The 27,321-nt window shown below is 39.8% G+C and overlaps 1 protein-coding gene across 2 annotated transcripts in view; it reads right to left on the reverse strand.

Annotated features, from left to right (window-relative positions):
* Positions 1–14,041: 14,041 nt before the first annotated feature.
* Ano4 (anoctamin 4) overlaps positions 14,042–27,321 on the reverse strand; it is a 342,978-nt gene continuing 329,698 nt past the window's right edge. For both annotated transcript variants that reach the window (XM_017798033.1, XM_008832628.1), the window contains 4 exons: positions 26,773–26,892; positions 20,526–20,631; positions 16,937–17,132; positions 14,042–14,824 (listed from right to left, as the gene is read on the reverse strand). In XM_017798033.1, coding sequence (XP_017653522.1) covers positions 16,941–17,132; positions 20,526–20,631; positions 26,773–26,892 — 418 coding nt within the window. In that variant the 3' untranslated portion in view covers positions 14,042–14,824; positions 16,937–16,940. The remainder of the gene's footprint in view (positions 14,825–16,936; positions 17,133–20,525; positions 20,632–26,772; positions 26,893–27,321) is intronic.

Genomic DNA, 27,321 nt, shown 5'->3' on the forward strand with positions numbered 1-27,321 from the left:
TAACTATAAATAAAAGAATGAGTGGGATTATTCCAATGAAGAGAATATAAACTGTAATGAGAGATATAGATCAGTCATATTCACTCTACAGAGAAATGAAAAATATATGTTAGATGTAAAAAGCATAAATTCATATTCATGTATTTCATTGTTGATGCAGTCATTTTTTTTTCCTCTCCAGAGGAAACAGGAGACATTGTGCTTCTCAGGGGTCATTTGGAAGCATTCTGAGTGGTCAGAATGAAGGAAGAGGGAGGTGCCAGTATCATCTAGGGAGAAGAATTCAGGGCATCTGCTAAAAGTCCTGCTGGACAGTGTAGCTTCCCTCTCCTAACCAAAGATCACTCTGTTCAAGATGCTAATAGGGTGTAGTTGGAGAAACCCTGGGGGCTAATGTTGATTTTTCTTGAAGTCACACAACCCGGCGTTTCAATCTGAAATACCACTAGCTGTGGAACATTGTGATGCTGTTAATGACCACACATTTCATAGCATTGAAAATGTTAAAGACTATAAAATTGGACAGCCATGTAAACCAGTCTGAGGACAGGTTAACTTCTCTACATGGTTTCTAATATTGCCACACATTAGGATGAAGAAAATATGAAATACACAAATGTTAAGCTCTCGTAATTTTATTTTATGATAGCCATAGGAAGTATAGTTCCTTTTGTTAAACAGGTGAGCATCCATGATGTAGACACCTGGGGCAGGGTTGAGGTTCAGGTGGGGTGAGTAATCCTTTTAACTAATTCTATTAGGAAATTCTGAGTTTTCCTGTAAAGATTGTTGATGAAGAACCAACTGAGGGGTGGGGGTGTGGTTCAGTGGTAGAGCACTTCTGAGCATGTGTGAGGCCCGGACTTCATCCCCAGCACCTTCCCTCCCCCCAAGGCCAACTGAGTGCATTACCTTTTAGTACTTAAAGATTCACCAAGTGCCTTTAATGCATTTAGATTTAAGTTTTGTACCATCATTTGTAAAAATCTTCGGAGAGTTGAGCATTTCAGTATAAAATATGATTATAAATCTGATTTTTTTCAGCTTACTGATTAAAATTTCCATAAACACCTATGTGGTTATCTGTTCTTATGGTGTCATATTGACTATAACAAATTTGCCAGCCTTTATAGAAAGGTATTTCTACTCTATTTACTAAATAGAGGACCTAAAAGACTCTTCTTAACTAAATGCTATATATAAATTATACACGTGTAAGCAAATAAACTTGCACAATTTTGGCATTGAAGACTGTCTTATATTTTAATGAATTAACATTGTATTTGAAAACAGAAATGCTGTGGTTTGTATGTTGGCTGATTGTACCTCAGATATCCATGACTGAAAGTTTGGTCTGCAGGGTGGCTGGGAGACCAGAATGATTACCTATGCTCTCTCTTCTGGGGCCCCATCAATTTGGGTCACCCCAAAGCCCCACTGCTGCTTTCCAGGGGAAGTCACCTCCTCCTGTCCTCTCCCCACCGTTGAGATTTGCTAGATCCCAGCCAGCTTCCCACCAGGAGCTTCTCCAACTGCCTGGAGACCCAGGCCCCTTCCTCCCTTCAAGACTAGCCAGAAACATGCCAACTGCCTGACTGGGCATCTCCAGTTGTCCCATCTGGTCTTGAGAGACCCAGGGTCTGTCCACACTACCAGGGAAAGCTTATTCTAAATTTCTAGATCAAACCACTGCAGGAACCAAACTATAGCTGATAAACAGAAGACCTAAGATAAAGCCGTAGCCCTAAGCACCAGAGAAACTCAACGTCTCCACCCTGCTATGAATTAGTCCCCTCCTGAGCACTATAAATACCTCTTCTGACAGAAGGGAGACTCGAACAAAAAAGAAAGAAAAATTGTTGGGTATGTGTGTCCTCTGAGGGAACTAGAACTGAACCCCAAGAGACTCAGAGGGGGAGGGTCTAGAGACAGTAGTTGCAAAACGTGCTGAGCGCTCTGGGAGTCACCATTTTTGGAGCAGAGCAGGCAGGCCATGGGTGGACATGTGCTGATGGTGGATCTCAAATATGGAAGAGAAAGAGCCCATGAGAGTTCATGTCTTTGTAAGTGACCCTCTCCTAAATAGCATAAACTTTGTTGGCAAACCCAAATAAATATTATTATCACCCAAACTGTAACTTAAGAGGGACAATGTGGTGGCAGGGCTCTGGGATCCCAGAGAGCTCATGTCCCTGTCTCCTATGGGAGAGGGGAATTTGGCATGGCAAATCTCAATCAACAAACTAACCCCAGATGTACAAATCCTACCCTTTGCTAGTAGCTCAAATATTTATGCAAAAAATATTTTTTCCAGTTGGAACCCAGTAGGGTGTATGTCGTTTCCATTTCTTCTGTTTTTGGATCATTTCTCTTGTACCTAACTCTACTTTTAGTCATCTTGACATGCCTCACATGCACAAAAAGATGCTTGGCTGTCTCTTCAGAATTACAGTCTTCAGTTTTGAGGGTCTGTCCTTTTGAAAGGACCATCCATTATTTACATTCCTGAGCTCTCTCTGACCTTTTATTCATTTACTGCTTATGGAAACAGGGAATAACTACAGTGGTCACTAAGTTTGGGAGCGAGACTGTTCCTAATACTGAGGGACGACCATGCAGACTTTCCCACATTTTCTGTCTTTATTACTTCACTCTAGCCACATTTGCACCTCTAGTCCTCAGACCTATGAAAATACACCCACCTCAAGGCCATTGAACAGCTTAATACACTCTTTAACATCCACTTGGCACAGGACTTGAACTACCACAGGTTTTTGTTCATAAGTCACCCTGTAAGTGAGATGCTCTCTGATCTCTCAAGTGTTCCCTCCCAATACTTACCATTTCCCTTCTCTCTTGAGTGTTAGTAAGCTTTCTGTTTCTATAACAAACAGGGTAAGTAAAAGGTACATTTTGATACACAGACTTTTGTTTTTATAAAATTGTTATGGATTCAAGAATTTCATATGCTGTATTTTGTTCGTATTCAGACCGTCTCCCCATCTTCACTCTCATCTTACCACCTCCCAATCATCTCATGACCTCTACTAGCAAATGAAAAATACCATCCATCTTACACAACACATGTGTACTGGTGTCAGAGAAATCATATCTCATTAGAGTGTCAGTGATTTAGAAATCTTACACATTGAAGGGCCAAAATAAGGGCCCACTCCTTTTCCTTTGTATGTAGTCTGGGGCCAGGATACACCCAGGTTTCTTAGAATGGAATTTTCACCCTTGTTTTCTGTTTTCCTTATACACTGCTTAGGATTCTCAAGTATAGCTTTCTCTCTTCCTCAGCCATCAGAAATGCTTGGGTTTCCTCATCAAAGGCAGGTTTTCACAGCCCAAGTACATGCAGGTTATACTTTGGCTGTTCCTGGACTTCACTCAGTACACTCACCCCACTGTGGTCCAAGGAGTTATCCAAGAGGTGGATTTCCCACAGGGTTTTATTGTGGATAAAAGCAGAAGCTAGGACCTCACAGCAGGAGGACCCTGCTCATAGGCATCCAACCCAAGATTCTCTGAGTGGGAACTGGGAGGTTTCACAACTTCACACGACAGTTTTATACTAGTGCCCTCTAGTTTATTTTCTGAAATCTGTAGACTTCTCAGATTCCTATTGCTGCAGAGGGCTGTAGCCAAGTCTTGACAGCCACTGGATGACGGCCAGGCCAACCATGGGTGTGCTATGCTGTAGCTGCTGGCAGGCCCAGGCCCCAGTAAGAGAGGCACACCAGGGTGCAGCATAGTAGATTGGTAACAACCATGCCCTGGTTGTGCCATGCCTCCACCATCTTGGATCTCAGTTATTTTTTTGTCAAGTCCTGAGTTCAGAATTTGAGATCAATATAGAAGCACATATGGTCTGGAAAATATTCATCATGTGTTCCTCACATGGTTCAGCACATACACTTTGGTACACAGGTTTTAATTCATACATGCAGATTTATTTTGGGCCTATGACAGGCAGGATATCATATCAGGAAGAGCATAGTAAAGCAAACCATGAGTTTCATGGTAGAGAGGGGAGTGAGAGAAAGAGAGAGAGAGAGAGAGAGAGAGAGAGAGAGGAGATTTGGTTTCTGATTGTCCCTTTTAAGGATAATTATATGCCCTAGTAGGCTTCACTTATTTTTAAAATGTAATTTGTTGCTATTTTTAAATTTATTGCTATTTCTAACATATTAATTGTACAAATGAATGAGATTCATAGTGATATTTCTATATATGCAAACATTGAACATTGATCGTGTCCAGCAACCCTTCCCCCTTCCCTAACCCCGCACCCTTTCTGTTCCCTTTTCTGCTTTTAGGGCAATTTAAAAAAAAAGTTTCTATATATGAAAGAAAATGAGATGCTTGCCTTTCTGTGTCTGATCCATTTTTCTTAACCTGATGTCTTTCAGCTCCAACCATTTTTGTCACAAAAGACAGGTTTTTATGACTAAATAATGCTATATTTTGTATATGAACCTATTTCATCATCCATGCATCTATTGACAGACAAGCAGGCACGTTGCAATAAACATGGGCAGGAAAGCATCTCTTGTGTGCTGATTTCATTTCCTTTGAAATCAGTCCTGGCACTCATGTGAAACTGCATGTGACTGGGTGTGCCCCCAGGTTCAGAGACAAGGTTCCCTAGAGCCCTGGTTTTTGAAGAAGGCACCCTGTACTCTCCTTCAGGCACAACAGCCATTGACCACACTGTGGCATTCTGGGTGGGTTGTGGCAGAAGTCACTTTAGCAGTTGCCTTGTTTGTGAGGTAGCAACCTGTTGAGTCGGTGAAGCAGAATGTATGTGGGGTCCCAGAATAAGCAAGGATTTCTCACCCCTAGATCTGTCTGAATTCAGACACTAGGTCCCTTCTCAAAGTAACTCCTGGCTACAGTACCACAGGAGTTCACTGGGAGAGCAAGCAAGTTTCTTTTATAAAACCAGACTACTGTGTAATTTCCAGGCCTCTTACCTAGACTGCAAACCTGAAATACTTTGAAGTATCTAGGATTATCAGTATCTGCACAGATAGTCGTCTGGGCTCTTCTCTTTTGCTTTTTCCCTTGTGGAGAGGAGCCCTTTCTTTCTTTCAGCTATTCAGCTACAGGGTAGGTGAGATGGCAATGTTCAGATATTTTGCTTTTCTTGCTACACTGTAGACCCAAGTCTCTGTTTTTGCTTTTTACTTTCTTTTCTAAGATTTTATTTTATTTCCTAACTTTGTTGTTTTTTGATTTTTTGTTTTAATTTTGACAGGGTGTCATGTAGCCCAAGCTGGGTTCAAATTTACCATGTAGTCGATGATGACTCCTGATCCTCCTGTGATCGACCACCTTCTGGGTACTAGGATCACAGGCATGATATGTACCACCCCATCTAGTTTCATTAGAATCTCCAACATATTAAGTCTAGGTATTTTACATTTCTTGTGTGATAATTCTAGCACCCGTTGTCACATTTGAGTCAAATTTGAATAAATACTTTGTGTCTTTATGCTGTGTTGTTATCTGGACTTTGCAAGCATTGGCAGTCTGTTATGATGTTTTGGGAATAAGGAGTGATGTAAAGGGGGTTTGGGAGCTGGCTCAGTGATTAAAAGCACTAGTTGATCTCACAGAGAACCCAGGTTTGGTTCGCAGCACCCACATGGCTAACATTCATGTGTAACTCCAGTCCAGGAGATGTGACACCCTCTTCTGGCCTCCATGGGTACTGCAAGTACATAGTACACTTACATACATGCAGACAAAACATTCAGACACATAAAGTTAAAATTAAATATTAAAAAAGAAGTGATGTAAATTTAAGACTAAGAGTTTGTTTTAATTTGGCAGTTTCTTCTAGTGATCTTGTTTTTTCTTGTTATTGTTTTTGTTTTCCTTGATGTTTTCTAGGCTTTTTCATTTTTCTACTGTTGAATTCCAGTGTTACCCTGTGGTACTCATTCTGATATACAATACACTTGTTGTTTGGTGGAAGAGAAGCAGGAGAGCACTTGGCACCTTCATTCAGACGCTTTGTAAATCTTATGAAAATTCAGGCTTCTTTTCAAACTAGATACTGAGATCATCATCACATTTCTTCCAAGGTAACACACATAGGATTTAATTACTTCTTGTGAAGGTAATTTGATACTTGGTGTTCCCACGGGGAGACAATCACCGGAGGAACTTAGCTGCTAGCTTGCTCTGATCTGAACAAGTGGCCATGCTTCTTATTAAAAGTCTCCATTGTTTTCTAGTAGTCAGAAGCTGAAGACCAATCCTCTTAGGTATGGTCTTTGGGAGATTCTCCAGAGCCAAACCATAGAAGTTCATTATATGTTGTCTTCCAGAAAAAAAAAAAAAATCCAAAGGGCAACATTGCAGGTTTAACATTTTGTGAGACTATATGAGTATTGTCTTTGCATTATTTCTATCCATCCCAGTCCCCCACCAACTTCTCCCATGTTCCCTGACTCCCTCTCAGTTTTTTGCCCTCTTCGATTATTATTGTTACATCATACATTTATAAATAAGTTGATTTAATGGTGCTCCTGTGTACCTGTGTACCTATATTTAGGGCTGCCCATTTGAGATTAGATAACCTTGTAGGGAGCTAGTTCCTGGAGAAAACTGATTCTCCCTTCCATTGATGATTGCCTGTAGCTCTTCATTGTATGGTGGGATCCCATGACAATCCCCCATCTACCTCAGCAGGTGCATTGGCTTTGTCGTCATTACAAGTTTTATTTAGCAGTCATTCCAGCAGCTGTGAGAGTGATTACAGTGGACACTCACTGTGAATTGTGGGTCGGTTTGGGCCATGCAATAAGATTTAGTGATAAAAGAACCTGCTTTTCATAAGAACATCTGGAGTTTTGATATCAGCCTGTGACTATATGTGTAAAAGTCTGAGTTGCGACATTAAGAAATTTTTCTAAATAATATTTTAATTAATTTTTGAGAATTTCATGGAATGTGTTTTGATCATAGTCACCTCCCTCCCATATCTCCTCCCAAATCCATCCCTACCTCCCTATCCAACTAACTTCTTGTCCTCTTTTTTAAATGCCCATTTAGTTCATTTTGTGTGACTCAAATACTCTTTGGTATGGTCCATCCCCTGGAGCATAGCAGACCTACTAGTAGTCACATCTTTAAAGAAAACTGACTTTCAGGGCTAAAGAGATGGCTTAACGGTTAAGAGCACTGGCTACTCTTGCAGAGGACCTGGATTGAGTTCCCAGTACCCACATGGTGGATAACAACCATCTCTAATTCCAGTTCCAGGGGATCTGACACCTTCTTCTGACCTCCATGGGCATTGCACAATATGGGTGCACTTACATACATGCAGGCAATACATTCATACACATACAATAAAAATAACCAATAAAATAAAATAAATCTGACTTTCCCTCTCTCGGCAGTTGTCAGTTGTCAATAGTGTCTCGGCTGGGAATGGGACTTCATGCCCACCTCCCCCTCCATGCTGGGATTTTGTCTGGCTTGAGTTTGCAGCAGTTTTGTTACATCCGTTGTGAGTTACCATGTGAAAGTGCCCTTTTGTGCCTGGAAAACACTGTTTCATTGTAGTCATCAACCTCCTCTGGCTCTTACAATCTTTCTATTTATTTGTCTTCTGAAATAATCCCTGAACCTTGAGGGGAGAAGTGTGATATAAATGTCCCATTTAGATCTGAGCACTCCACAGTCTCTTCTGCGCAGTAACCAGTTGACAGTCTCTGTGTTATTACCTATTGCAAAAGGAAGCTTCTCTGCTGAGGATTGAGTGGTTTATTAATCTATGGGTATAACAATGTCATTAGAAGTTGATTTAATAATTCCAGTCAGCAGAACAACAGTAGTAGGTTCTCCTCTGGGGTTGATGATATATCTATCTTAGTCATCCATGCCAGATATGGGTTCTATCTTGTGAAGCAGGCTTTCAATCCTATCAGGAAGTATTTGGTTACCGATGGGCAATATTTTGCTGGACTGATCATTATTGTGGCTTGCAGAGTTCATAGCTGAATGAGATTGGTGATTATTTTTTCTTCCCCAGTAGACTGCATAGCACCTTCCATCACTATGAAAGCTAGCCAGTAGGGATGAAACTTCTAAGTCAGCGATACCAGAAAAAACCAATCCATCTTGACTGAAATGCAGGACCTATTAAAGCAATTCAAATTCTGGTAATAAATTATGACTTTATATCCTTACTCAGGTGCCAAGGATCCAAGTGTAACCAACTGTGACTAGTAATAATCAGATACATAGAGATTAGAGACACATGTGCAAACATCTAAGCATTAGTAGCGTTAAAAATCAGTTTTTCTGTAGGAAACAGCATATTTTAAAATGAAATGGAGATCTTTTTTAAAGGTTAAAAACTCATTCAATTTCATGTCTTACAGGGTCTATATTGAGTTCAATATTGTATTACTTCAACTGTGAAATCTAAAAATTTACAGCCACTTTTGAAAGAGATGTACCCTTGCTCTGGAAGTTGTTATTGAATATGTTAAAGTTGTAATGAAAAAAAAATTGATTACATCAGTAGTTTGCAAAATTTGGTCACTGTCCTACAGAATCAACACTACCTAGGTGCTTGGTATAAGCTGATGCTCTGTGGTGTACTCTAGACATACTGAATGAGCAGGGTTCAGTTGATTCTAATGCATGCTCAAGTTTGAGAATTACAAAAATAGATAATAGCGATAATTAGTAGGCGTGCTGGTTAGTTTTTGTCAACTTGACACAAACTAGAGACAGGTGGGATGAGGGACCCTTAATTAAGGAATTTCTTTAATCAGATTGGCCTATGGGCACATGGGGTGCATTTTCTTGATTGTTGAGTGATGTGGTTGGGCCCAACCCATGTGGGAAGGTGGTCCTGGGCTGTGTAAGAAGCAGGCTGAGCATAGGCTGGAGGAACAAGTCAGTACACGGTGTTTCTCCATGGTCTCTGCTTCAGTTTCTGCCTCCAGGTTCCTCCCTTGCTTAAGTTCCTGCCTTGGTTTTCCACAGTCCGGTCAGTGAAGGATTGTGATCAGGATGAGTACGCCAAATAAACCCTTTCCTCCCCAAGTTGGTTTTGGTGAGTGTTTTACCACACAAACAGAGAAGCACACTAGGACAGTAGGAAAAACAGACAAGACTTGTGATTTGCAAATAAACTAGATAAAAATGTTTTCTTTAAAATGATTAGAATATTTCTTGATTTGCTGCAGAGTTTGATATGCTTATTGGACTTAAGTCCATTGAAATGATTATAGCTTCTTAATTAATGAAGTATGCATGAACAAAAGTTGAAGATTGCCTCCTTGAGAGATATTTTTGCATACTGAGACTAGCTGTACATAGAATCCCACCAGCACCGGCTTTTACTATTTACCTTCCCTTATACATCAGGAATCAATGGGATATGACTTAGATTCCACTCATGTAATATAACCACTTTTGAAATAAAAACACTGCTAGAAAATAATGTTTTCTGGTATTTTGGTGACACTATTACAAAGCTGGTACCTAAATCCTAATTGCTAATGGGCAATCTTGAGAAGTTACTCAACGTTTCTGCATGAAGACAGTAACTGGTACTCACCTCCAACGTGTGATCTGAGCAGCTTTAACTCCTTCACTAGAATGGGGGATTCTGCGAAGCTGATATACTTGGCTCTTTCACGTTGAAATATACATTTACAGGAAAATGAGTTTAAATTGATCACTATAAGCAGAAGCATAAGTAAACAGATTCATTATTTCAGGAGGCACTAAAAACTTGACTGTAGAGACTTCACAGTCTGTCAGCCAATGGGAAGGGGAAGGTGTGTTTCCTGAAGGTGTGTTTCTTGATCCAGGTCATATCAAGCCTCTCAGGGGATACAAGGTTAGTCATGCATGTGAGGTGAGGAATGATGCATGGAGAAAAGCACATGAGTGAGTGCAGAGGATTATGCGATAGAAGGCTTTGGGGAGCCCATTGGACAGGACTTGCTAGTTGATATATTTGCTAGACTTTTGCACTGATGACACTGAGTCATCAAATCATAAATAAACATGTTTCAACTTCCTTTGCTTAAGAAATCTAGAAGGTCAGGCATGGTGGTACACCCCTGTAATCCTAGCACTCAGGAGGTCGAGGCAGGAGAATCAATAGTTCAAGGCCAACCTCAGCTACACATGAATTCGAGACTAGCCTGGGTTACATGAGACCCTGTCTTAAGAAAACAAAAAGTAAACAAGCAAAAGTATTTGGCATATATATATATATTCATTTAAATAATTAGTCAACAAAAATTTTTGTAATTTCAAAGATGTTATTTCCTTGATAGCAATTTAGAAAACTATATGCCTGAAGTCAAAGTCACTCCTTTCCTGAAGGATCTAAACAATTGAGATTTTAATGAAGATTGTAGTGTTGAAATAGGATATTTAAAAATTTTCATTTACTTATTTACTCGTGCGTGTGTGTGTGTGTGTGTGTATGTGTGTGTGTGTGTGTGTATGGCATACACATTTGTGGGTGTCAGAGGATACCCTGTGGGACTTGATTCTCCTCTTTCACCATGTGGGGCCTGGGAATTAAACTCAATTCATCAAACTTGGCAGCAGGCGCTTTTACTCACTGAGCCATCTTGCTGATCAAAAGTAGGATATTTTTAATACTATAGTCTTATGAAGACTAATAAGATTGGATCAGCAAATCTTCAAATTATTGCATATTCATTTATGCTCTATTTTAAAAATGTTTCACCATCCACCATCATGATTGAGAAAAAAATGTTCATTAGAAACATAACCCAATTTTTTTTCTGTCAGTATTATATGTATTTTTGCATGTTTTCATCCAATAATTAAAAAAACACTTTTGAGTTCTTATTTTAACTGTTTAAGTATTTGAGGAGCAGTGTGGTAGTTAGATACATGTAGACCATGTAAAATAATCAAACCAGGTTAGTTAATATTTCCATCTCTTTATATATTTAAAAATCCTCATTAGTGTCTAATTGTACATATTTGTGAATTACAGTATGATGGTTCATGATAACATATTTTATACTTTCTGAAGAACTGGAAGAGAGAAGCTTCCAGAAATGGTAAGAGAATAGAAATAGTAATCACATTGGTTTGATCAGTGCATTTTATAAACTTATATTGAGATATCACAGTGTGCTTCATAAATATGTCCAGGAAATATTTTATTTCTTCCAAAGCTTCTCAGAAATGCCCTTCTAGAACTTGATTTCTGTTTTCACCCCACACACTTAAAACGTTTTAAGATATTCACTACATGTCCCAAAAATAGGGACATCGGATAAGTGCAAGTGATAGTCATAATACTAATCACTGTAGACACAGACAGTGGAATGGAAAGAGATGGTGGGGAGAAGGAAAGAAGAGTAAAGGTGCTAAATGCATGTCTGGAACATGGTTGCCAGAGGCATTTGCAATAGCAGAGGCAGAACTGCACGCACAGAAAACATTGGTGGCTGGAGTAATCTTTGGCTGTTTCTACTCAGGCCAGGTAGAAAGCAGTACTTAACAAGTGTTTACTCATTTTCTCAGATGAGTGCCTTTGTGTGGTCCTCTAACTACGTCTGAATGGTCAAGGTCCACCAAAGACAAGGAGACCCTTAGCATTCCTTCTCTGCTCTGGTGGGTCGAAGAGCAGATGTGGATGTGTCAAATCCCAGCAGTGACTGGGCCATGGTATAAGGGACTAAATTCCTTATAAGCAGAAAGGGTCACTAATGAATAGTAAAGTTGGCACACTTTCTGCTCCTTCTTGGACTGAATACCCGACCCCGACCCCTCCTGCCAGCAGGATCTTTGGGCTGACCTGTTCAGATCAATTTAGATAAGGCAAGGCCACACCTGGCATCATAGACCTGTAACCTACGGGCTCTCTCTTCTTTAAGTTGACCAATCCGAAATTAGGGGAGGCGGGACCTGCCCCATACCAACAAAAACACTTAAAAGTCCCAAGCTCTCCTGGGGGCTTTGGATTTTTCAATTTCTGAGTGCCTTCTCCACTCCTGGAGTTCTGTCTGTATGAGTGTGTCTATGGGTTATGAGTCTTCATCTTCTAAAAAAAGTGTTTGTTGCCTTCTGCTGTGCCCGAGAGTTTTCCTGCCTTTACATTCTTTAATAAGCAGAAAGAATGAACCCAATCAAGACCCCCGGATGATAGCAATGATATGTGGGTGGAGTTTGGCATAGTAACCACAAGTTGCAAGACGAAGTCAGTACAAGCTGTCTTTTGGGGACATCATTTTGCTTTCATCTCTTGAGAATGTCTTCAGAAATTCCTCTCCCCAAGTCTAGTGTGAAATATTCCTTAGACTTTTTATCCAATAGCAGAAAAGAAGACATGGTTAACAGCATTTTGTCTTTCAGGGTCCACAAACTACTTGCCCTTAGTTTAGGTCCTGCTTGGGTTAGTATTTCACTCCCTGGAATGTCAGGTAAGAGGGAGTGCTAGAAAAATGCACCTAAGGTACAGTCGAAGCTCTAGCCTGCCCAAAGCCCTCTGATCAGCTCAGCTCAGGAGAATCCCTATCCAAAGTAAGACGATGTTCGATGGATATGATAGTGCGGGCCCTCTCACCTCTCCCAACCAGCATATTTTAAGTTGAAGCATCCACACATATACACATACTCGAAGTTGCAGTGGAAGGTGGAGGCTATAGTTTCAGTGTGGACCCCAAATGTTCATGTTTTGAAAGCTCGTTTCTGACAGTATTGGTGCTAGGATAGTGGAATCTTTAAGACCTGGGGATTAGTGAAGAGTATTTAGGTCAATGGAAAAAACTAATGTAATTCTAATGGGAGCCCATGCAGGTGTGATACCAGACTATTATGAACAAAAGTGAGCCTGACTCCGGAATTTCTCTGGCATCCTGTCTTATCTCTCTGTCTGCAAACAGCTGTTTCTCTTTTTACTTCTCTATTATTCTGCGTTGTAAACAGTAGTTTCTTCCTAGAAGCTAAACACATGGGGCCACCCAATCTTGAAATTTCAGCCCTTTAAAATTGTGAACTAACTTAAACCTCTGTTCTTTATAAATTATCCATCCTCAAGTACTTTCTTATAGAAATATGAACTAATACAGTATGGAAATATAAATTTAACTATGTCAATAATTTCACTCTAATTATGCTAATATCAAAACATCATATTGTAAACCTCAAATACATACAATGAAAACACATTTAAAAGAATTTTAGATGACAGATTCTACATCTCTGGAAGAGGAGTAATTACAATATGCACCCCGCCCCCCCCGGCCCTGCAATTTCCAGGCAGGTGGCCCTTATATAGAATTAGCACAGTACTCTATCATCAGGAACATAAGGATATTCTAAATATTGATGATTACATTTCTGTTTCCTCTACAAATTGTGTCAAGGGTATTTCTTTTATAATTTTTAAAAAACTTAAAAAAATTTTATTATTTTTATTTTATGTATATGCATGTATTGCCTGCATGTAGGTTTATGGACAGTTGTTAGCTGCCATGTGAGTGCTTGGGTTCGAACCCAGGTCTTCTGCAAGAACAACCAGTGTTCTTAACTGCTGAGCCATTTCTCCAGTTCCCCTTCTTTTACAATTAAAAAAAAAATTTCTATTTTATGTTTTGTGTTTTGCCTGTATATATGTGTACCCATGTTGTGCAATGCTCAAGGAGGTCAGAAGAGGGCATTGGATCCCCTGGAACTGGAGTTACAGGTAGTTATTAGCCGCCATGTGAGTGCTGGAAACTGAACCCCGATCCTCTGCAAGTGCAGCCAATACCCTTAACCACTGAACCATCTCTCCAGCCCTGTCAAAGGCATTTTTAAGCTCTTCATACCGATTTCCAAGCAATCTGTTGGTACCCCAAGAAGGCAGAATGGAAGCAAGACGGAAAAGGCGAGCAAGGAAGAAAACTACAATCAGGGCAAAGCAATGGCAACAGTAAGAAGCTCTGAATTAACGATCCCACTCAGCTATGACTGTGTTGGTTCTTGGAGAAGAAAATTCAACAGAACTTCAGAAGAGCCAGCGGAAAAGATTCCATGTGCATAAATTTATTTTCAATTTTATTGCATCACATTGTACAAGCATTAAACATGGCTTCATGTTGGTGACTGTTTAAATGTGAAAATTCATCATTCATGTCAGTATTTCTTGGTTATTTACAAGTAAGGAATTCCTATGTACTTTATATACCTCTGCATTTATATGTACATATGTAGGAATACATGACTATACATATGTACACACAGAAATACATCTATGGCCATACACATAGCTATAGATATGTCATATAGAATAATCTCCTCAGAAAGATCTGAACTTAAAAAACAGAAAGAAAAAAGTTGTAAACAGGGTCTTGTCTGTGTCATTTGGTGATGTGGAATTAGGACATAATGACATTCTAGGAATGTGTGTCCAGGTGTCCAAATACCCCTTTAAGCCCAGTGTCTGTAAAATTCACATGGGATAGAATGCAAAAAAGGTAGCAAACAGGCTGTAAAACAGGCCCAGTATACAAGTTCCCCCTTGGTTTTAAAAACTTGAGAATGTAACTGCCCATAATGTACATGCTTGCTTGGTCAAGAATGGTCTATGGATAGATAGCAATTGTGTGCTGGACTGCAGTGTGATTTCACGACAGGGGGATTCTACTCCATCCTCTCTTAATGGCCACCCTGTCTGTGCTGCTGGCTGCCGGTGTCTGCAGCATGCACTGTGGTTGCACTGTTAGTCCTTCACTTGAATGTGCTTTTGCACAGCCAGGAGGAAGTAAACAAGATTCAGGTCCTTGGCCTAGAAATCAAGCGTCACCTGGAAAGAGAAATGACATCAGGATCTCACATGCCCAGGATGATGCAGCGTCATGATGCACATTGGTTTGTATTTACCATTTGTCAAAAACATTCAAAGAATTTGGAACCCCTAACAGAGTTAGGGACAGTATAAACATGTCTGCTTTATAGAGGGGTAAGTGAATCAGAAAGGCAGTTAGAAGCAACGTGACATCATGCTGATATATGGGAATAGACAGACAGACAATAAATAAATAAATAAATAAACAAAACTATGCTTTCGAGTAAAAATGAGAAAGGGGCAGAAAGCAGACTGTGGTGGGGAAGGCAGAAGAACTCGCAATGATGTGTCACTAATCCTGTAGCCCAGCATAGCCTTAAGGTGTGGACAGTGGTGACACACATCTGTGCCGTGGTCTGTGGCTGTTGGAGCTCTCAGGAGCAATCCTCTTTGGAGTATTTGCTTTCCCTCCCACCCAAAGCCATTAGATACAGTTAGCCTTTCTCCTCCAAAGAACCACCAGAGCCAGAGGAGTAGTGATCAGAGTGATCAGGTGTGTGGGAGGCTGGAGCAAATACCAGAAAGTTAAACCCAGAATACCTCGTTCCCTAGAGTATTGCTTGGTCCCACTTTGCTTTTGAAAACATGGGAACAGAAATTACTGTGCTAGACCATACAGAGAGATGATGGAAAGGGATCTGGTAGGCTATAGTCATGATGCTTAACACTAAAATACCTCCTGGAGAGTGTTCTATGATGCTTTATTGCTTAGTAAATGTCACATGTACACTGCCTTATTTGAGCTTCACGTTAATTCTGCTCAATAAGCATGTTCACACAAGTTCAATAATTTTCCAAAAGCCATAGCCAAATAGTAGATGTTGGAAATGGCAAAATTAATAGGTAGCAAAATATTTGTTTTTCATGAAGCCTAAGCTTGCTTTGCACCTGGGTGTATGGTAGGTGTTTAGAATTTATTTGAGTCTATAAACCTCTTTTGTTCTGTGGCCTTTAGGTTTACCTTGTTTCCTCTGAGATTCACTCTCATATATAAATCATAATAACCTGTGGGGACTGTTAATAAGCATCTAAGTTGATACAGCTTTACTAACTTAACAAGAAGCATCTCTATAGATATTTGTTACATTCTAGCTAACAGAAAAATTGAAATAAAAAAGTAAAAATTATTTTTCCATATATATCTATTTTTTCCTTTGGATAGAATTATGAAAGTTTTTCGAAGTTATATTTTTGAGGAAATAAATGAGCGAACATTGAAGGACTTGAAAGGACAAAAAGCTCATTCAACACTGGACTCACGGAATATCAGAACAGAGAACTCCTCTAAGCATTTTGCCAGTGAGGAAATTAGGGCTCAGAGAAGTTAGGTTAGGTGACTTATCTGAGGTCATACAACTACTAACTGACTTGCTGGAAAGTTTTAGAACTTTCTGGTAGGATATGTTGGGACATTATATGGAGTTTTCAAATAATGTGTTCAGCATCAATCTATCTAATCTTTATTAATCAAATGTGCATCCATTAGGTACCATATGATGAACACAAATGAGTTGAAAGAATAGAAATTATAATCCGTGTAGACTCCCGAAATAGCTCATGACTGCATTGAGGAAGACTGATGACAGCTTCTGAGGATCACGAATTAGCAACATCAATCAGTCTATATTTCTACATATGTTGCTAATGGTAATGACCAGAGAAATTTAGGAGTAAATCGCAATGGGCTGACAGGTCTGGAAAACCTTAGAGGGTGTTATGTGGCATGAGTGGGGGATCGAAGGTGGTCCATGGAAAGAGAGGTTGAATTCAGCTAGAAGGAAGGGGCATGTTGCTATGGGAATGGAAAGAGAATAGTCTAGTTGGAGCAGAAGGGAAAGGGAGATTTATTTCACCTGAGCCAACTTATAAAGACCATGACTGCCAGACCAGAGTTTGAGAAGAGTGTCTAAATACATGTGAGAGGGGAAGACTAAGGTGCAGTGCTTTTTGGAAGCTTCTGAGTTGATCTCGATCTTTGTTAGTGGAGCTTTCTAAGCTCTATTTCTGAGTGTTTGAAGCAGTCCCCCATGACTTGAGCATGGCTTCCCTCAGGGCCCACTTGTCACCTACCTGGTCATGGCCACTCATTGTGATGTGCTTTTCCATTCTTCTTTCTCTCCTTCCGCTCCTTCTGGAGACGCTCCAGCTCAGCCTCATACATCATTTCCTGGATCAAGTATTTCTCTCTTCTCATTCGATCCCTTAGATCTTTTGGGAGGTCTGGGATCAGATAGGAAATGAGGTGCTTTATACAAAACACGAGGTGCTAAAACACAACAGAGAACACAGCAGAATCAGAAGATGCGTTGAGGCCGGGGGAGGCATGCTCTGAAAGAACAAAGATCAGGTAAGGACTGAACTTGGTTTGATAGAACCAGCTAGGGAGGAGGAAGAGGAGACAGGAGAAGGTGATGAGGGAATGCTCGAGGGAGATCCAGGGAAACATAGGTGTGAGTCCTGACTCGGCAGATTTTACTGCTTAAGAGCTGTTTGTCTACCTAAGCTTAAGTCACTTAACTCCCCTGAGCTCAACATATTCACCTATAAAATGAGTATTATTGTGAAAAGTACAGGAAGAGGTTTAGAAATGTTGTATGGATGGCCAAATGTTTTACAAATCTTGTTCGTGAGAGTCACTTGTGGGCCTAGGGAAATGGTCACTTTAGGAAGAAATATTTTCAGCCATTAGTTTAAATGTGAAGAGTTAGAACTCTAGAATTACAGTCACTTTTCAAAAAGATTTATTTTTATTTATATGCTGTGTGTGTTTGTATGTGTGCATGCACATGTGTGTGAGGGTGCCTGAGAGAGCATCGGATCACCTGGAGCTAGAGTTACAGGTAGTTCTGAACTGCCCAATGTGGGTATTGGGACTGAACTCTGGTCCTCTGAAAGAGCAGTAAGCAGGAACCCCTATATATGTAGCACACACACACACACACACACACACACAGACACACACGTTTTAAAAAATCTCTAAAAAGGGGAAAGATAGCCGGGCATGGTGGCGCACGCCTTTAATCCAAGCACTTGGAAGGCAGAGGCAGGTGGATCTCTGTGAGTTTAAGGCCAGCCTGGTCTACATAGTGAGTTCCAGGACAGCTGGGGATACAGTGAGACTCTGTCTCAAAAAGACAAAAAAAAAAAGGGAAAAATATATTGAAAGAATATGAAAAGTTCTAAATGAAAAAATGAAAAGCCAAGTGATAGTTTAAGCCTTCTGTTTACTTACACATTTACATACTTATATATGTGTTGTATATGCTTGTGTGTTTTTGCAGGCATGTGTGTGTATGTGTGTGTGTGTGTGTGTGTGTGTGTGTGTGTGTGTAGGCCAGAGGTCGATGTTGGTGGTATTCCTTACTCCACTTTTCTGTTTTTGATTCAAGGTCTTTCACTGAGCCTGGAGCTTGGGGTTTCTGCTAGACTGGTTGGTCCAGTGAACCCTTGATCTGCCTGTCTCCTCCTCCCCTAGAGATTGGATTACCAGCATAAGCCTCTGCACCTGCTTCTCTGTGGGTGCTGGGCATCCAAACTCAGGCTCTCATGCTTTATTCACTGACACATAGCTAGTTCCAGGCCAGCTGGGGCTATAGTGAGACCCTGTCTCAAAATGGTCAAAAAAAAAAAAAAAAAAAAAAAAAAGGGCACTCCTTCTTTACTTTTTTTTGGCCATTTTGAGACAGGGTCTCACTATAGCCCCAGCTGGCCTGGAACTAACTATGTAGACCACGCTAGCTACAGAAATCCCCTGCTTTTGCCTCCCAAATGCTGGGATTAAAGGCATGCACCACCATGCCTGGCTCTTAATGTGTATGAGTGTATTGCCTGCATGTAGGTAAGTGCCTGGAAGGCCACAGAGGTCAGAAGAGGTTGTCTGATCACCTGGGAACTGGAGTTACAGATGGTTGTTAGCTGCCATGTGGGTGCTGGAATCAAACCTGGGTCCTCTGCAAGAGCAGCCAGTGTTCTTAACTGCTGAGCCATCTCTCCAGCCCCCTCTTTTTTACTTTGTATGAAAAATTTCAAGACCACATTAAGTTAAAAATATCTTTAGAGGTGAGAGAGATGGATCAGTGGTTTAGAGCACTTGCTGCTCTTGTGGAGGACCAGGGTTTGGTTTCCAGCACCTACATTGTGGCTAACAACCATCTGTCACTCCTGTTCTGGGGGTTCTGATGTCTTCTTCTGGCCTCTGTGGGCACTGCATGCATATGGTACACATATATCCACACAGGCAAAATACTCATACACATATACATAAATATTTTTTAAAAGTCTTTTTTGAAGCAGGACTGAGGGCCTGTGAAATGGCTCAGTGAGTAAAGGCACTTACCACTAAGCCTGACAACCCGAGTTCAATCCCCTGGAGCCACATGGTAGACAGAGAAAGCTGACTACAACAACAAATTTCCCTCTGACCATCACTCACACACTGTGACATGTGTGTCTGTGCATGCGCACACATTAATTAATTAATGTAATAAAAATTTAGGTGCTGGAGAGATGGCTCAGTGGTTAAGAGCACTGACTACTCTTGCAGAGGACCAGGGTTTGATTCCCAGCACCCACATGGCGGCTACAACTCCAATTCCAAGGGGAAATCTGATGCCCTCTTCTGACCTCCGTGGCATTGCACAACACAGGTGCACTCACAAACATGCAGGCAATACACATAAAATAAAAATAATAAATAAAAATATATTAAAAAATTTAGAGACATACACAAGCTAATTTCCAGGGGAAAGCAGCTTTGTTTAGAGTGAAAGGATGAAGGAGTGATAGAATTGTGTCAAAGAGTTTTAAGAAACTTCCAGTCCAAACAAAGGCATTGTTGGCTTGCGTGAATGTGGCTCCAGTATATGTGACAAGAAATAAGACTGACATTATGACTAGAGCTACAGAAATACAAAATTTTGTAGTCATTTTCTAAAAGTCTGAAAGCAAAATAGCTGACTTATTTTTCGCACCTAATGCAGGCAATTGCTAGGTGGATGGCACTTTGTAAATATATATTGAGTCTTCAGTAATGGATGCTTAAGTAATGCCATGGTGATACACAGAGGCAGCACTTGCAATACCAAGTTCAATATCTTCCAAATTACAGTCTGTGAACATCTACATCATCCAGGAGGGCTTGTGAAAGGGGATGTTACGGGCAGGCTATCTCAGCACCTCTGGGAGTGGGGAAGGAAAACTGCATTTCTCCCAAAGTTTATGAATTATGGTCCTAGAATATTTATTTATTGATTTATTGAATGATTTAGGTTTTTTGAGACAGGGTCTCCCTGTAGTTCCAGTTTTCCTGGAACTTGCTACATAGACTAGGCTGGCCTCGGTCTCACAGAGATCTGCCTGCTCTGCCTCCTGAGCACTGGGATTAAAGATGTGTGCCACCATACCTGGTGGTCCCAGACTATTAAATGTAGGGCCCATGATTCTTGATTTATCCATTAGCAATTAATGACAAAGTTAGAACTATTTCTTGGAAAATTCAAGCATTTCAATTAAGGAAAAGATGAAAAAGAGAGTGCATTATATGACTGTGCTACTTTAGGAAGTAGATACTCATGTTGAGATCTTCATCACATATTTACTCAATTCTCTAAGTGACTTCACTATGCCAAAGTAAATAAAGGAATTGGTCAAGAAAACTCACCTCAAACACAATGATAAAAGCCAGCCGAGCTGCTAGGACATGCCAGAACTGCAGTGTGTAGCCATAGGGCACCAGTGAATGAGGAGGGTCCCGGTAGTCCCGGTATCTACAAACAAAAACACAGGAGAATGTTACATTCCAATTAAGAGTTTTCTAGTCCCTAAATCTCTTCCATTTTCACCATGTAGTTGTTCATGGGAACAAATTTTGAAAAATAATCCCATTGTCAGATATCTGTTGCTTTACTTGTCCAGCACTTCTTTTGGTAAAAGAATATCTCTTCTCTTGGTAATCATACATAGGTGCTGGGTAGGGTTTGCCTGTCCCCCAACATTAGATCAAAAGATGAACCAGAACCGATTAGTGAGACTCATGGTGGGGAGCGAGAAGAGAGAGAGAAAGAGAGAGAGAGAGAGAGAGAGAGAGAGAGAGAGCACTAGAGAATAAAATCAGAACACAGAACAGAGATAATGTTCTGCTGACCCTCCTCAAGTCTTAGAATTCAATTATTATAAAAGCGTATTTTCTACCTTAACTCTTCCAGTTACCTAAACCAACACATTTCTTTTGAATAAGTCAGTTTCTGGATTTCTGCTGCTTGCCATTAAATAGTCCTTCCAGCTCTGTCTTCATCTCTAATATTTGAGTTAGCATCAAATTACTAAATGTTTGTTGAACACCTACTTGGGATCAAACATTTTTCTGGGAACTTTATGTGAGTGCATTTTCTCCTCACCATAAGCATCACTACTGTCACTATTGAAAAGTGACTCCAGAGTCAAAAGTTTTCATACATTTTGAACTCAGGTTTGTTACAGAAATTTAGAATGATCAGGAAATTCTGGTTATTTAGATATTTCTGCTGTATATTCATGAAATTCCCTTATCTGAATGAAAATTATGCTTTTGTTGTTCTTGTATAAGATAGTGCTTAACCTGAGGGTCAGTACTTATTTACAGATGAAGAATATTTTTGAAACAAATTAAGAACTAGAAAAAAAATCAACTGTCACCATCATCATCACAATCATCTTAGATATTATTAGTGTCTCTGGGTATATAGTGATAATATACAATGAGAAATTTATCATTAGCAAGATATTTATGATGAATTCTTGGTACTTAAATCAAGACTGCATGTATCAATGACTTCAAACATGTCTGGTTATCTCTGTGGTAATGAGGATCAAGCAGATCATGTAAACCACTGCTCTCTAATACTTGGTTATTCATCTACCTTTAGCATAGGGATTATGCATAGAATTCTAAGAAGAATTTTGTTCAGGACTAAAAGTTTACACAGATGATCCCAGCTTCCATTTACTTTACTAGAACCCAGTTATCCAATAACTAGGAACTGCATTTTCTGTAATAAAGATTAGTATCCCTTTGCTCATCTTCAGGCACTAGAATTTCAGAAATGGTCCAAGTAAACATTGGAGGGAAATGTACCAATAAATTTTTATTGTTCTTAAAGTTCATTACTAGACAAAGGTCTATTTGTAAAAGGACAGACCTCAAACTCTTTACAGCATCATCTCATTTGACTCCTTAAACTTTTTGCACATTGCTGTTCATAACAAAATTCATAGAAGTCTTTTCTGGGTACCAGCTATCCTTATCAATAAAATTAGAATTTGCCTATATTACTGTATCCTAAGGGTTTGGACTCTCTGCAGTACGGTTTGCAGATTATTGTTGCAAATGTTCTAAGTTATGCCTCAGCCTACCCTTGACCCTACCGAACTTTTCCATTAGGCAGCAAAAGAGCCATATTCAATCATCATTTGTGGACCATTTTTTCCCCCTCTATGGATGATCTCAAGGACCCTTTATGGCAAACACTTGTTCTGTGTTCTATCACTGAGATCTACCCCACCCTGTCACCCTGCTCTTGACGTGGTTCTGTTTATTTCCTGTGACTGCCTGTTGTCTGGCACTTATACAAAGAAAATATTTCCCTCTGTTACTATAGAAACAGCCATGTAGCCCAGTATTCTTCCTTCTTTAACCTTCAAAGACATTGTATAGTCCAATGATATTAATATTAGGAGCAATTTTTTTTTAGTTACTTGGAGTGGTTTTTAGGAAGTGACACTTTCAGTTTAGTAGTTTCAATTATACATGTAGGAAGGTGGCATATTCCCTTTCGGCTAAAATGAATGCAACCCCAAGGCTGTCTCTACTTCTCAGGAAATGAATGTCTGGCTTGTAGACATTATTTGCTAGTATTAGGTATAGTTAATTTATTCTGATTTCTAATCTGTGAAAATTAAAGCTATACATTTGAAAAAAATAAATGAACCATGTGGACCCCTACCTAAAATAAGATTTAGAACATGAGAAGTAGTTTAAAAGTATTTATAAGTGTCTTGCTGGTATTTCCAGACATCCTGAAAGGTAACTTCTATTCTAATTTTTACAACATTATCCTCTTTCTTCTTTTATAGTTTACCTACCTACTGGAGTTTTCCTAAGTAAAACAGTGTCAACTTTTCTTGCCTTATATTGAACACAAAAAGAACTTTCTTTTTTTAAAAATTTTATGCATATGAATGTATTGTCTACATGTGTGTAGGTACATTCATGTCATGCAATGCCCGTGGAGGTCAGAAGAAGGCATCAGATTCCCTGGAACTGGAGTTACAGATGGTTGTTAGCTGCCATGTGGGTGCTGAGGATCAAACCCAGGTCTTTTGCAAGAGCAATCAGTGCTCTTAACCATTAAGCCATCTCTCCAGCCCCAGAACCTTCTTATAAGCATTTTCTGTGAACTGTTTCTTTAGCTATTATGCACTATTGTTTTGAGTTCTTAATTCTATACCATTTTATATTTCTTTTCCTGTGACACTGCCACACTGATTATTACTTTCTGTTGTGTCTTAAATAAGATAAATCTCATCTTATTATCATTCTTCAAAAGCGTCTCAACAATTTTTCATCCTTTGCATCTATATATAACATTATTTTTGCTCCGTGAAGCACAGAACTGACCTAATCATAATTCATTCATTTGTAATTAAATTTGATGGTCCAATAATAATTCTCTTTTTTAAGCTATTCTTTTTTGTCTTTTTTGAGGCAGGGTCTCTCTGTGGTCCCAGCTGGCCTGGAACTCACCATGTAGACCAGGCTGGCCTCCATCTCACAGAGATCTACCTGCCTCTGCCTCCCAAATGCTGGGATTAAAGGCATACACTACCATGCCTGGCATATAGTTCTCTTTTTAGTTAAAGTTGTTCTTTTTTTTGTCATTTCTTCTATGATCCCATATCATCTCATTCTCTAACTTTACCTTTGTTGGATTTCATCTTATCATTAATATACATTATATTTGCTTATATATTTGTGTGGATATTATACTGTTTACTTTTGCTGGTGTTTGAACTTGATGATCAGATATTACATCTTACATAATATCCTACAGCTTGCTTTAAAAATTTACTGTTATGTTGCATGCAGCTAGTTTATTTTCACTACTGTACAATAGACTTTCTTGTGGTCACTTCTATATTTTCTTTCCATTTCCCTAACCATGGAAAGCCTTGAAAACAAAGCTCAATTCTACCCAGTCCAGCAGATTCTCTTTGGGTAAAAGCTTGCTGTAACATTCTGCATGCTCTGGGCTCCTCTTTCACTTAGTTTTGGCTTTAAAATATTAATGTTTTTTCCCTCCAGGTCATTGATGCATTTAAGAGGGTGTTTTAAGATTTTAACCATGGGGGACTGGAGAGATGGCTCAGTTCCCAGCTCTCACATTGTGTCTAATAACTGTCCCCCAGTTCCAGGGGATCTTATTTCCTCTTTTGATCTCCGAGGGCATTGCACAAACGTTATACACTTACATACATGCAGTTAAAACACACATACACATAAAATAAAAATAAAGAAAGGAAAGAAGGAAAGAAAGAAGGAAGGAAGGAAAAGATTTTAACCACGTGTTCAGGTATTTTCAGCTTCAGAGATGATTCTGTGCATCAACATGACATATGACTGAAAACAAAAGTCTCATATTTCTATTTTATGTGATATCTATACATGCACACACATATATGTCTCCTTCAAAGGAACAATATGAAGAAATATGAAATTATTATTTCAGGAAATATTTTTAATGTTAAACAAAGTGATCATGATTTAACTGAATACTGACATCAATGCAATTCATATTAGCAACTGTAGAAGATACTTTATGTTATTATATAGGACAGATAGGAGAATTATGAGACAGGAAGCAAATATGAAAGTGTTCTGCATTTTATTCTTTAGTAACTGAAAGGTCTTTAGAAGTAACTTTTTAATTTATCAATTGTTTTGGGGAAAAGCTGGCCTCCCACTTGCTATGTAATGAAGGGTGAACTTGAACTTTTGATTCTTTTGCCTCCACCTTCCGAGTGCTGGGATTATAGTCGTGTGCCACCACACCCAGTTTTATGTGTTGCTAAGGATCAAACCCAGGGCTTTAAGAATACTAGGTAAGCACTGTAGCTACTGTCCTACATTCCCAGACTAAAAGGTTTTTAAATCAAAGTAATATTTGGCATTTTATTTGTATTTTTATTCTTAGACTCCTATATGCTTTTAACAATGCTTGCTAAATGATTTTATGTATGAATTGGTTTGGAAAAGCAATGGAGCATCTCTTAAAGAAGCCATCAAGTATTATTGCTTGGTTGTATCCTCCCCCACAAGACTTCAGTGGGGTGTAATGCAGGACTAAAGTCTGATTATTATGTCTTCATTTGACCTGTTCATCAGTGTGGGAGTGGAAATAAACCATGGGATGAGACCCGAGAGTTAAAGGGGCTTTGGTAAATTAGTTTGGCGCTTAGAAGGGTAGACAGTGTGCTGTGGCTACCTAGCAGTGGGGACCATCTGGATTCTCACATGATCTCTCATTTTCTTGGAGGGGTGCAGGCCCAAAGTCATTGTGTTTTCATGCCTCTTGACTACATGGTAAGCATGTCACTGGGCCCTAAACTGTTACTGCTGTGTAGGGCTTGGTTTCTTAATCTTGAACTAAGTGGATACGTTGAGATGTTACATCAAGTATTTGCTCCCATTTCTCTGAAAAATAAAACAACTAAAGGTGAAGGAAAGAAAATGGGAAGGTGAGTCATTTTGTAGTGAGTCATGAAGAAGTTAACATAGAAGGATCATCTGAGCATGGCTCACAGGAAGCTGAAAATGTCTATCCATTAGATGCTATTTATCAATGCCAGAGGGAACTCTTGGAACCTCACTCTTAGACCCTACCCTAAGTGTCCTTTTCTGGCCAATGTGACACATGGGAGAGTGTTATAGCCATGCCCTTTTGCTAATGAAACTACTTAAAAAGATGCTATAGTGCAAGTTAGGAGTCCTGTCACCTGCTGGATGGGTTAATACTGTCTATCTTAGAAGGTTGATGTGATTATTAGACAAAGTTCTTGACACACAGTAAGTGTATTAGTTGCCTTTCTGTTGCTGTGATAGAAACACTGACCCAAGCAATTTATAGAAGGAAGAGTTTATTTGAGCTTACAGTTTCAGGGGAATTATATGCTGTCATGGCAGGGAGGCATGGTGACTGGAGGTGGCTGGAGCAGGAGCAACAGAAGCTAAGCTCTCACATCATCATGCAGGCACAGGAAGCAAAAGCATGACTGGAGATCTGGCAAGGCTTAAGAACTCTCTAAGCCCACCCCCAGTGACGTGCTTCCTCCAGGATAGCCATACCTTCTAAAACCTCCCAAACCAGCGCCACCATGTGCGAACAAAATGTCCAAACATTTGGAGCCTATGGGGGACATTTTCATTCAAACCATCTCAATAAATTCTTCATATATTATTGAATAGATAAATATCAGGAAGCACAGTTTAATTTCTTCTTGGAGACAGAACATGAATGCATGCTGCAGAGAAACAACCTATAATCAGCTGGGACTCTGCTAACCTATTAGTTGTTGAACTTTTGGAGATGTGATGATATACAGTACAGAATGAATGAGGAGAGAGAGAGAGAGAGAGAGAGAGAGAGAGAGAGAGAGAGAGGAGGTTAAGTGCTTTCAATGACATGACCACCTGGGGATTGGCCCCAATCCCTGGTTTGGGTCATACCCTGAAAGGGAGAAAGCTTTAAAATTCTCCAGGTGATTTTAATGCACTCAGCATCAAGAACCACTGCTTTAAATCAACTCAGCAAGAAGGGCTGTTCCATGATAGAGCCAGCTCAACTCAAGCAGAACAATGCTGGGTTCATATTTACCTGCAATACTTCAGAGGCATCCCCGAGAACTCACTGCCATCAGACTCTGGCTCAGACCGGTTTTCAAAGTCAGAAATTCGAAACACAGATAAGCTGGCATTCACATAGCCAACCATGCATCTGTAAGAGAATACAGATCCTATCATTGGAACACTAGTTACCCCCTCTACTTCTAACTCACTAAAGGGCCTACTTCCAGAAGACCCTGAAGTTCCAAGTGACTTCAGATGGCCCTGCCCTGTCACAGAAACTTAAGATGGGATATGATTCAAAGCCTTGGACATAATGTATTAGAAGTAAGTAGTTTTTTTTTTTTTGTTCGAGTCCTTCTTGTGCATACAGACCTTCACTTCCCCAACCAATATCTCTTCGAGCAGGTTAAACCACACAATGAGCACAAACTGTGTGTAAGTCACAGCCTCTTGCATTGATCACACACACACACACACACACACACACACACACACACTCATTAAAAATGAAGGAATTCATTCAAAATGACCCAAATATAAGCAGTGTGACTAGGATTCTCTTCTTCAGTTCACACCT

The sequence above is a fragment of the Nannospalax galili genome, unplaced genomic scaffold (genome assembly GCF_000622305.1).
Source record: "Nannospalax galili isolate Female #2095 unplaced genomic scaffold, S.galili_v1.0 scaffold415, whole genome shotgun sequence".
Taxonomy (NCBI): Eukaryota; Metazoa; Chordata; class Mammalia; order Rodentia; family Spalacidae; genus Nannospalax; species Nannospalax galili.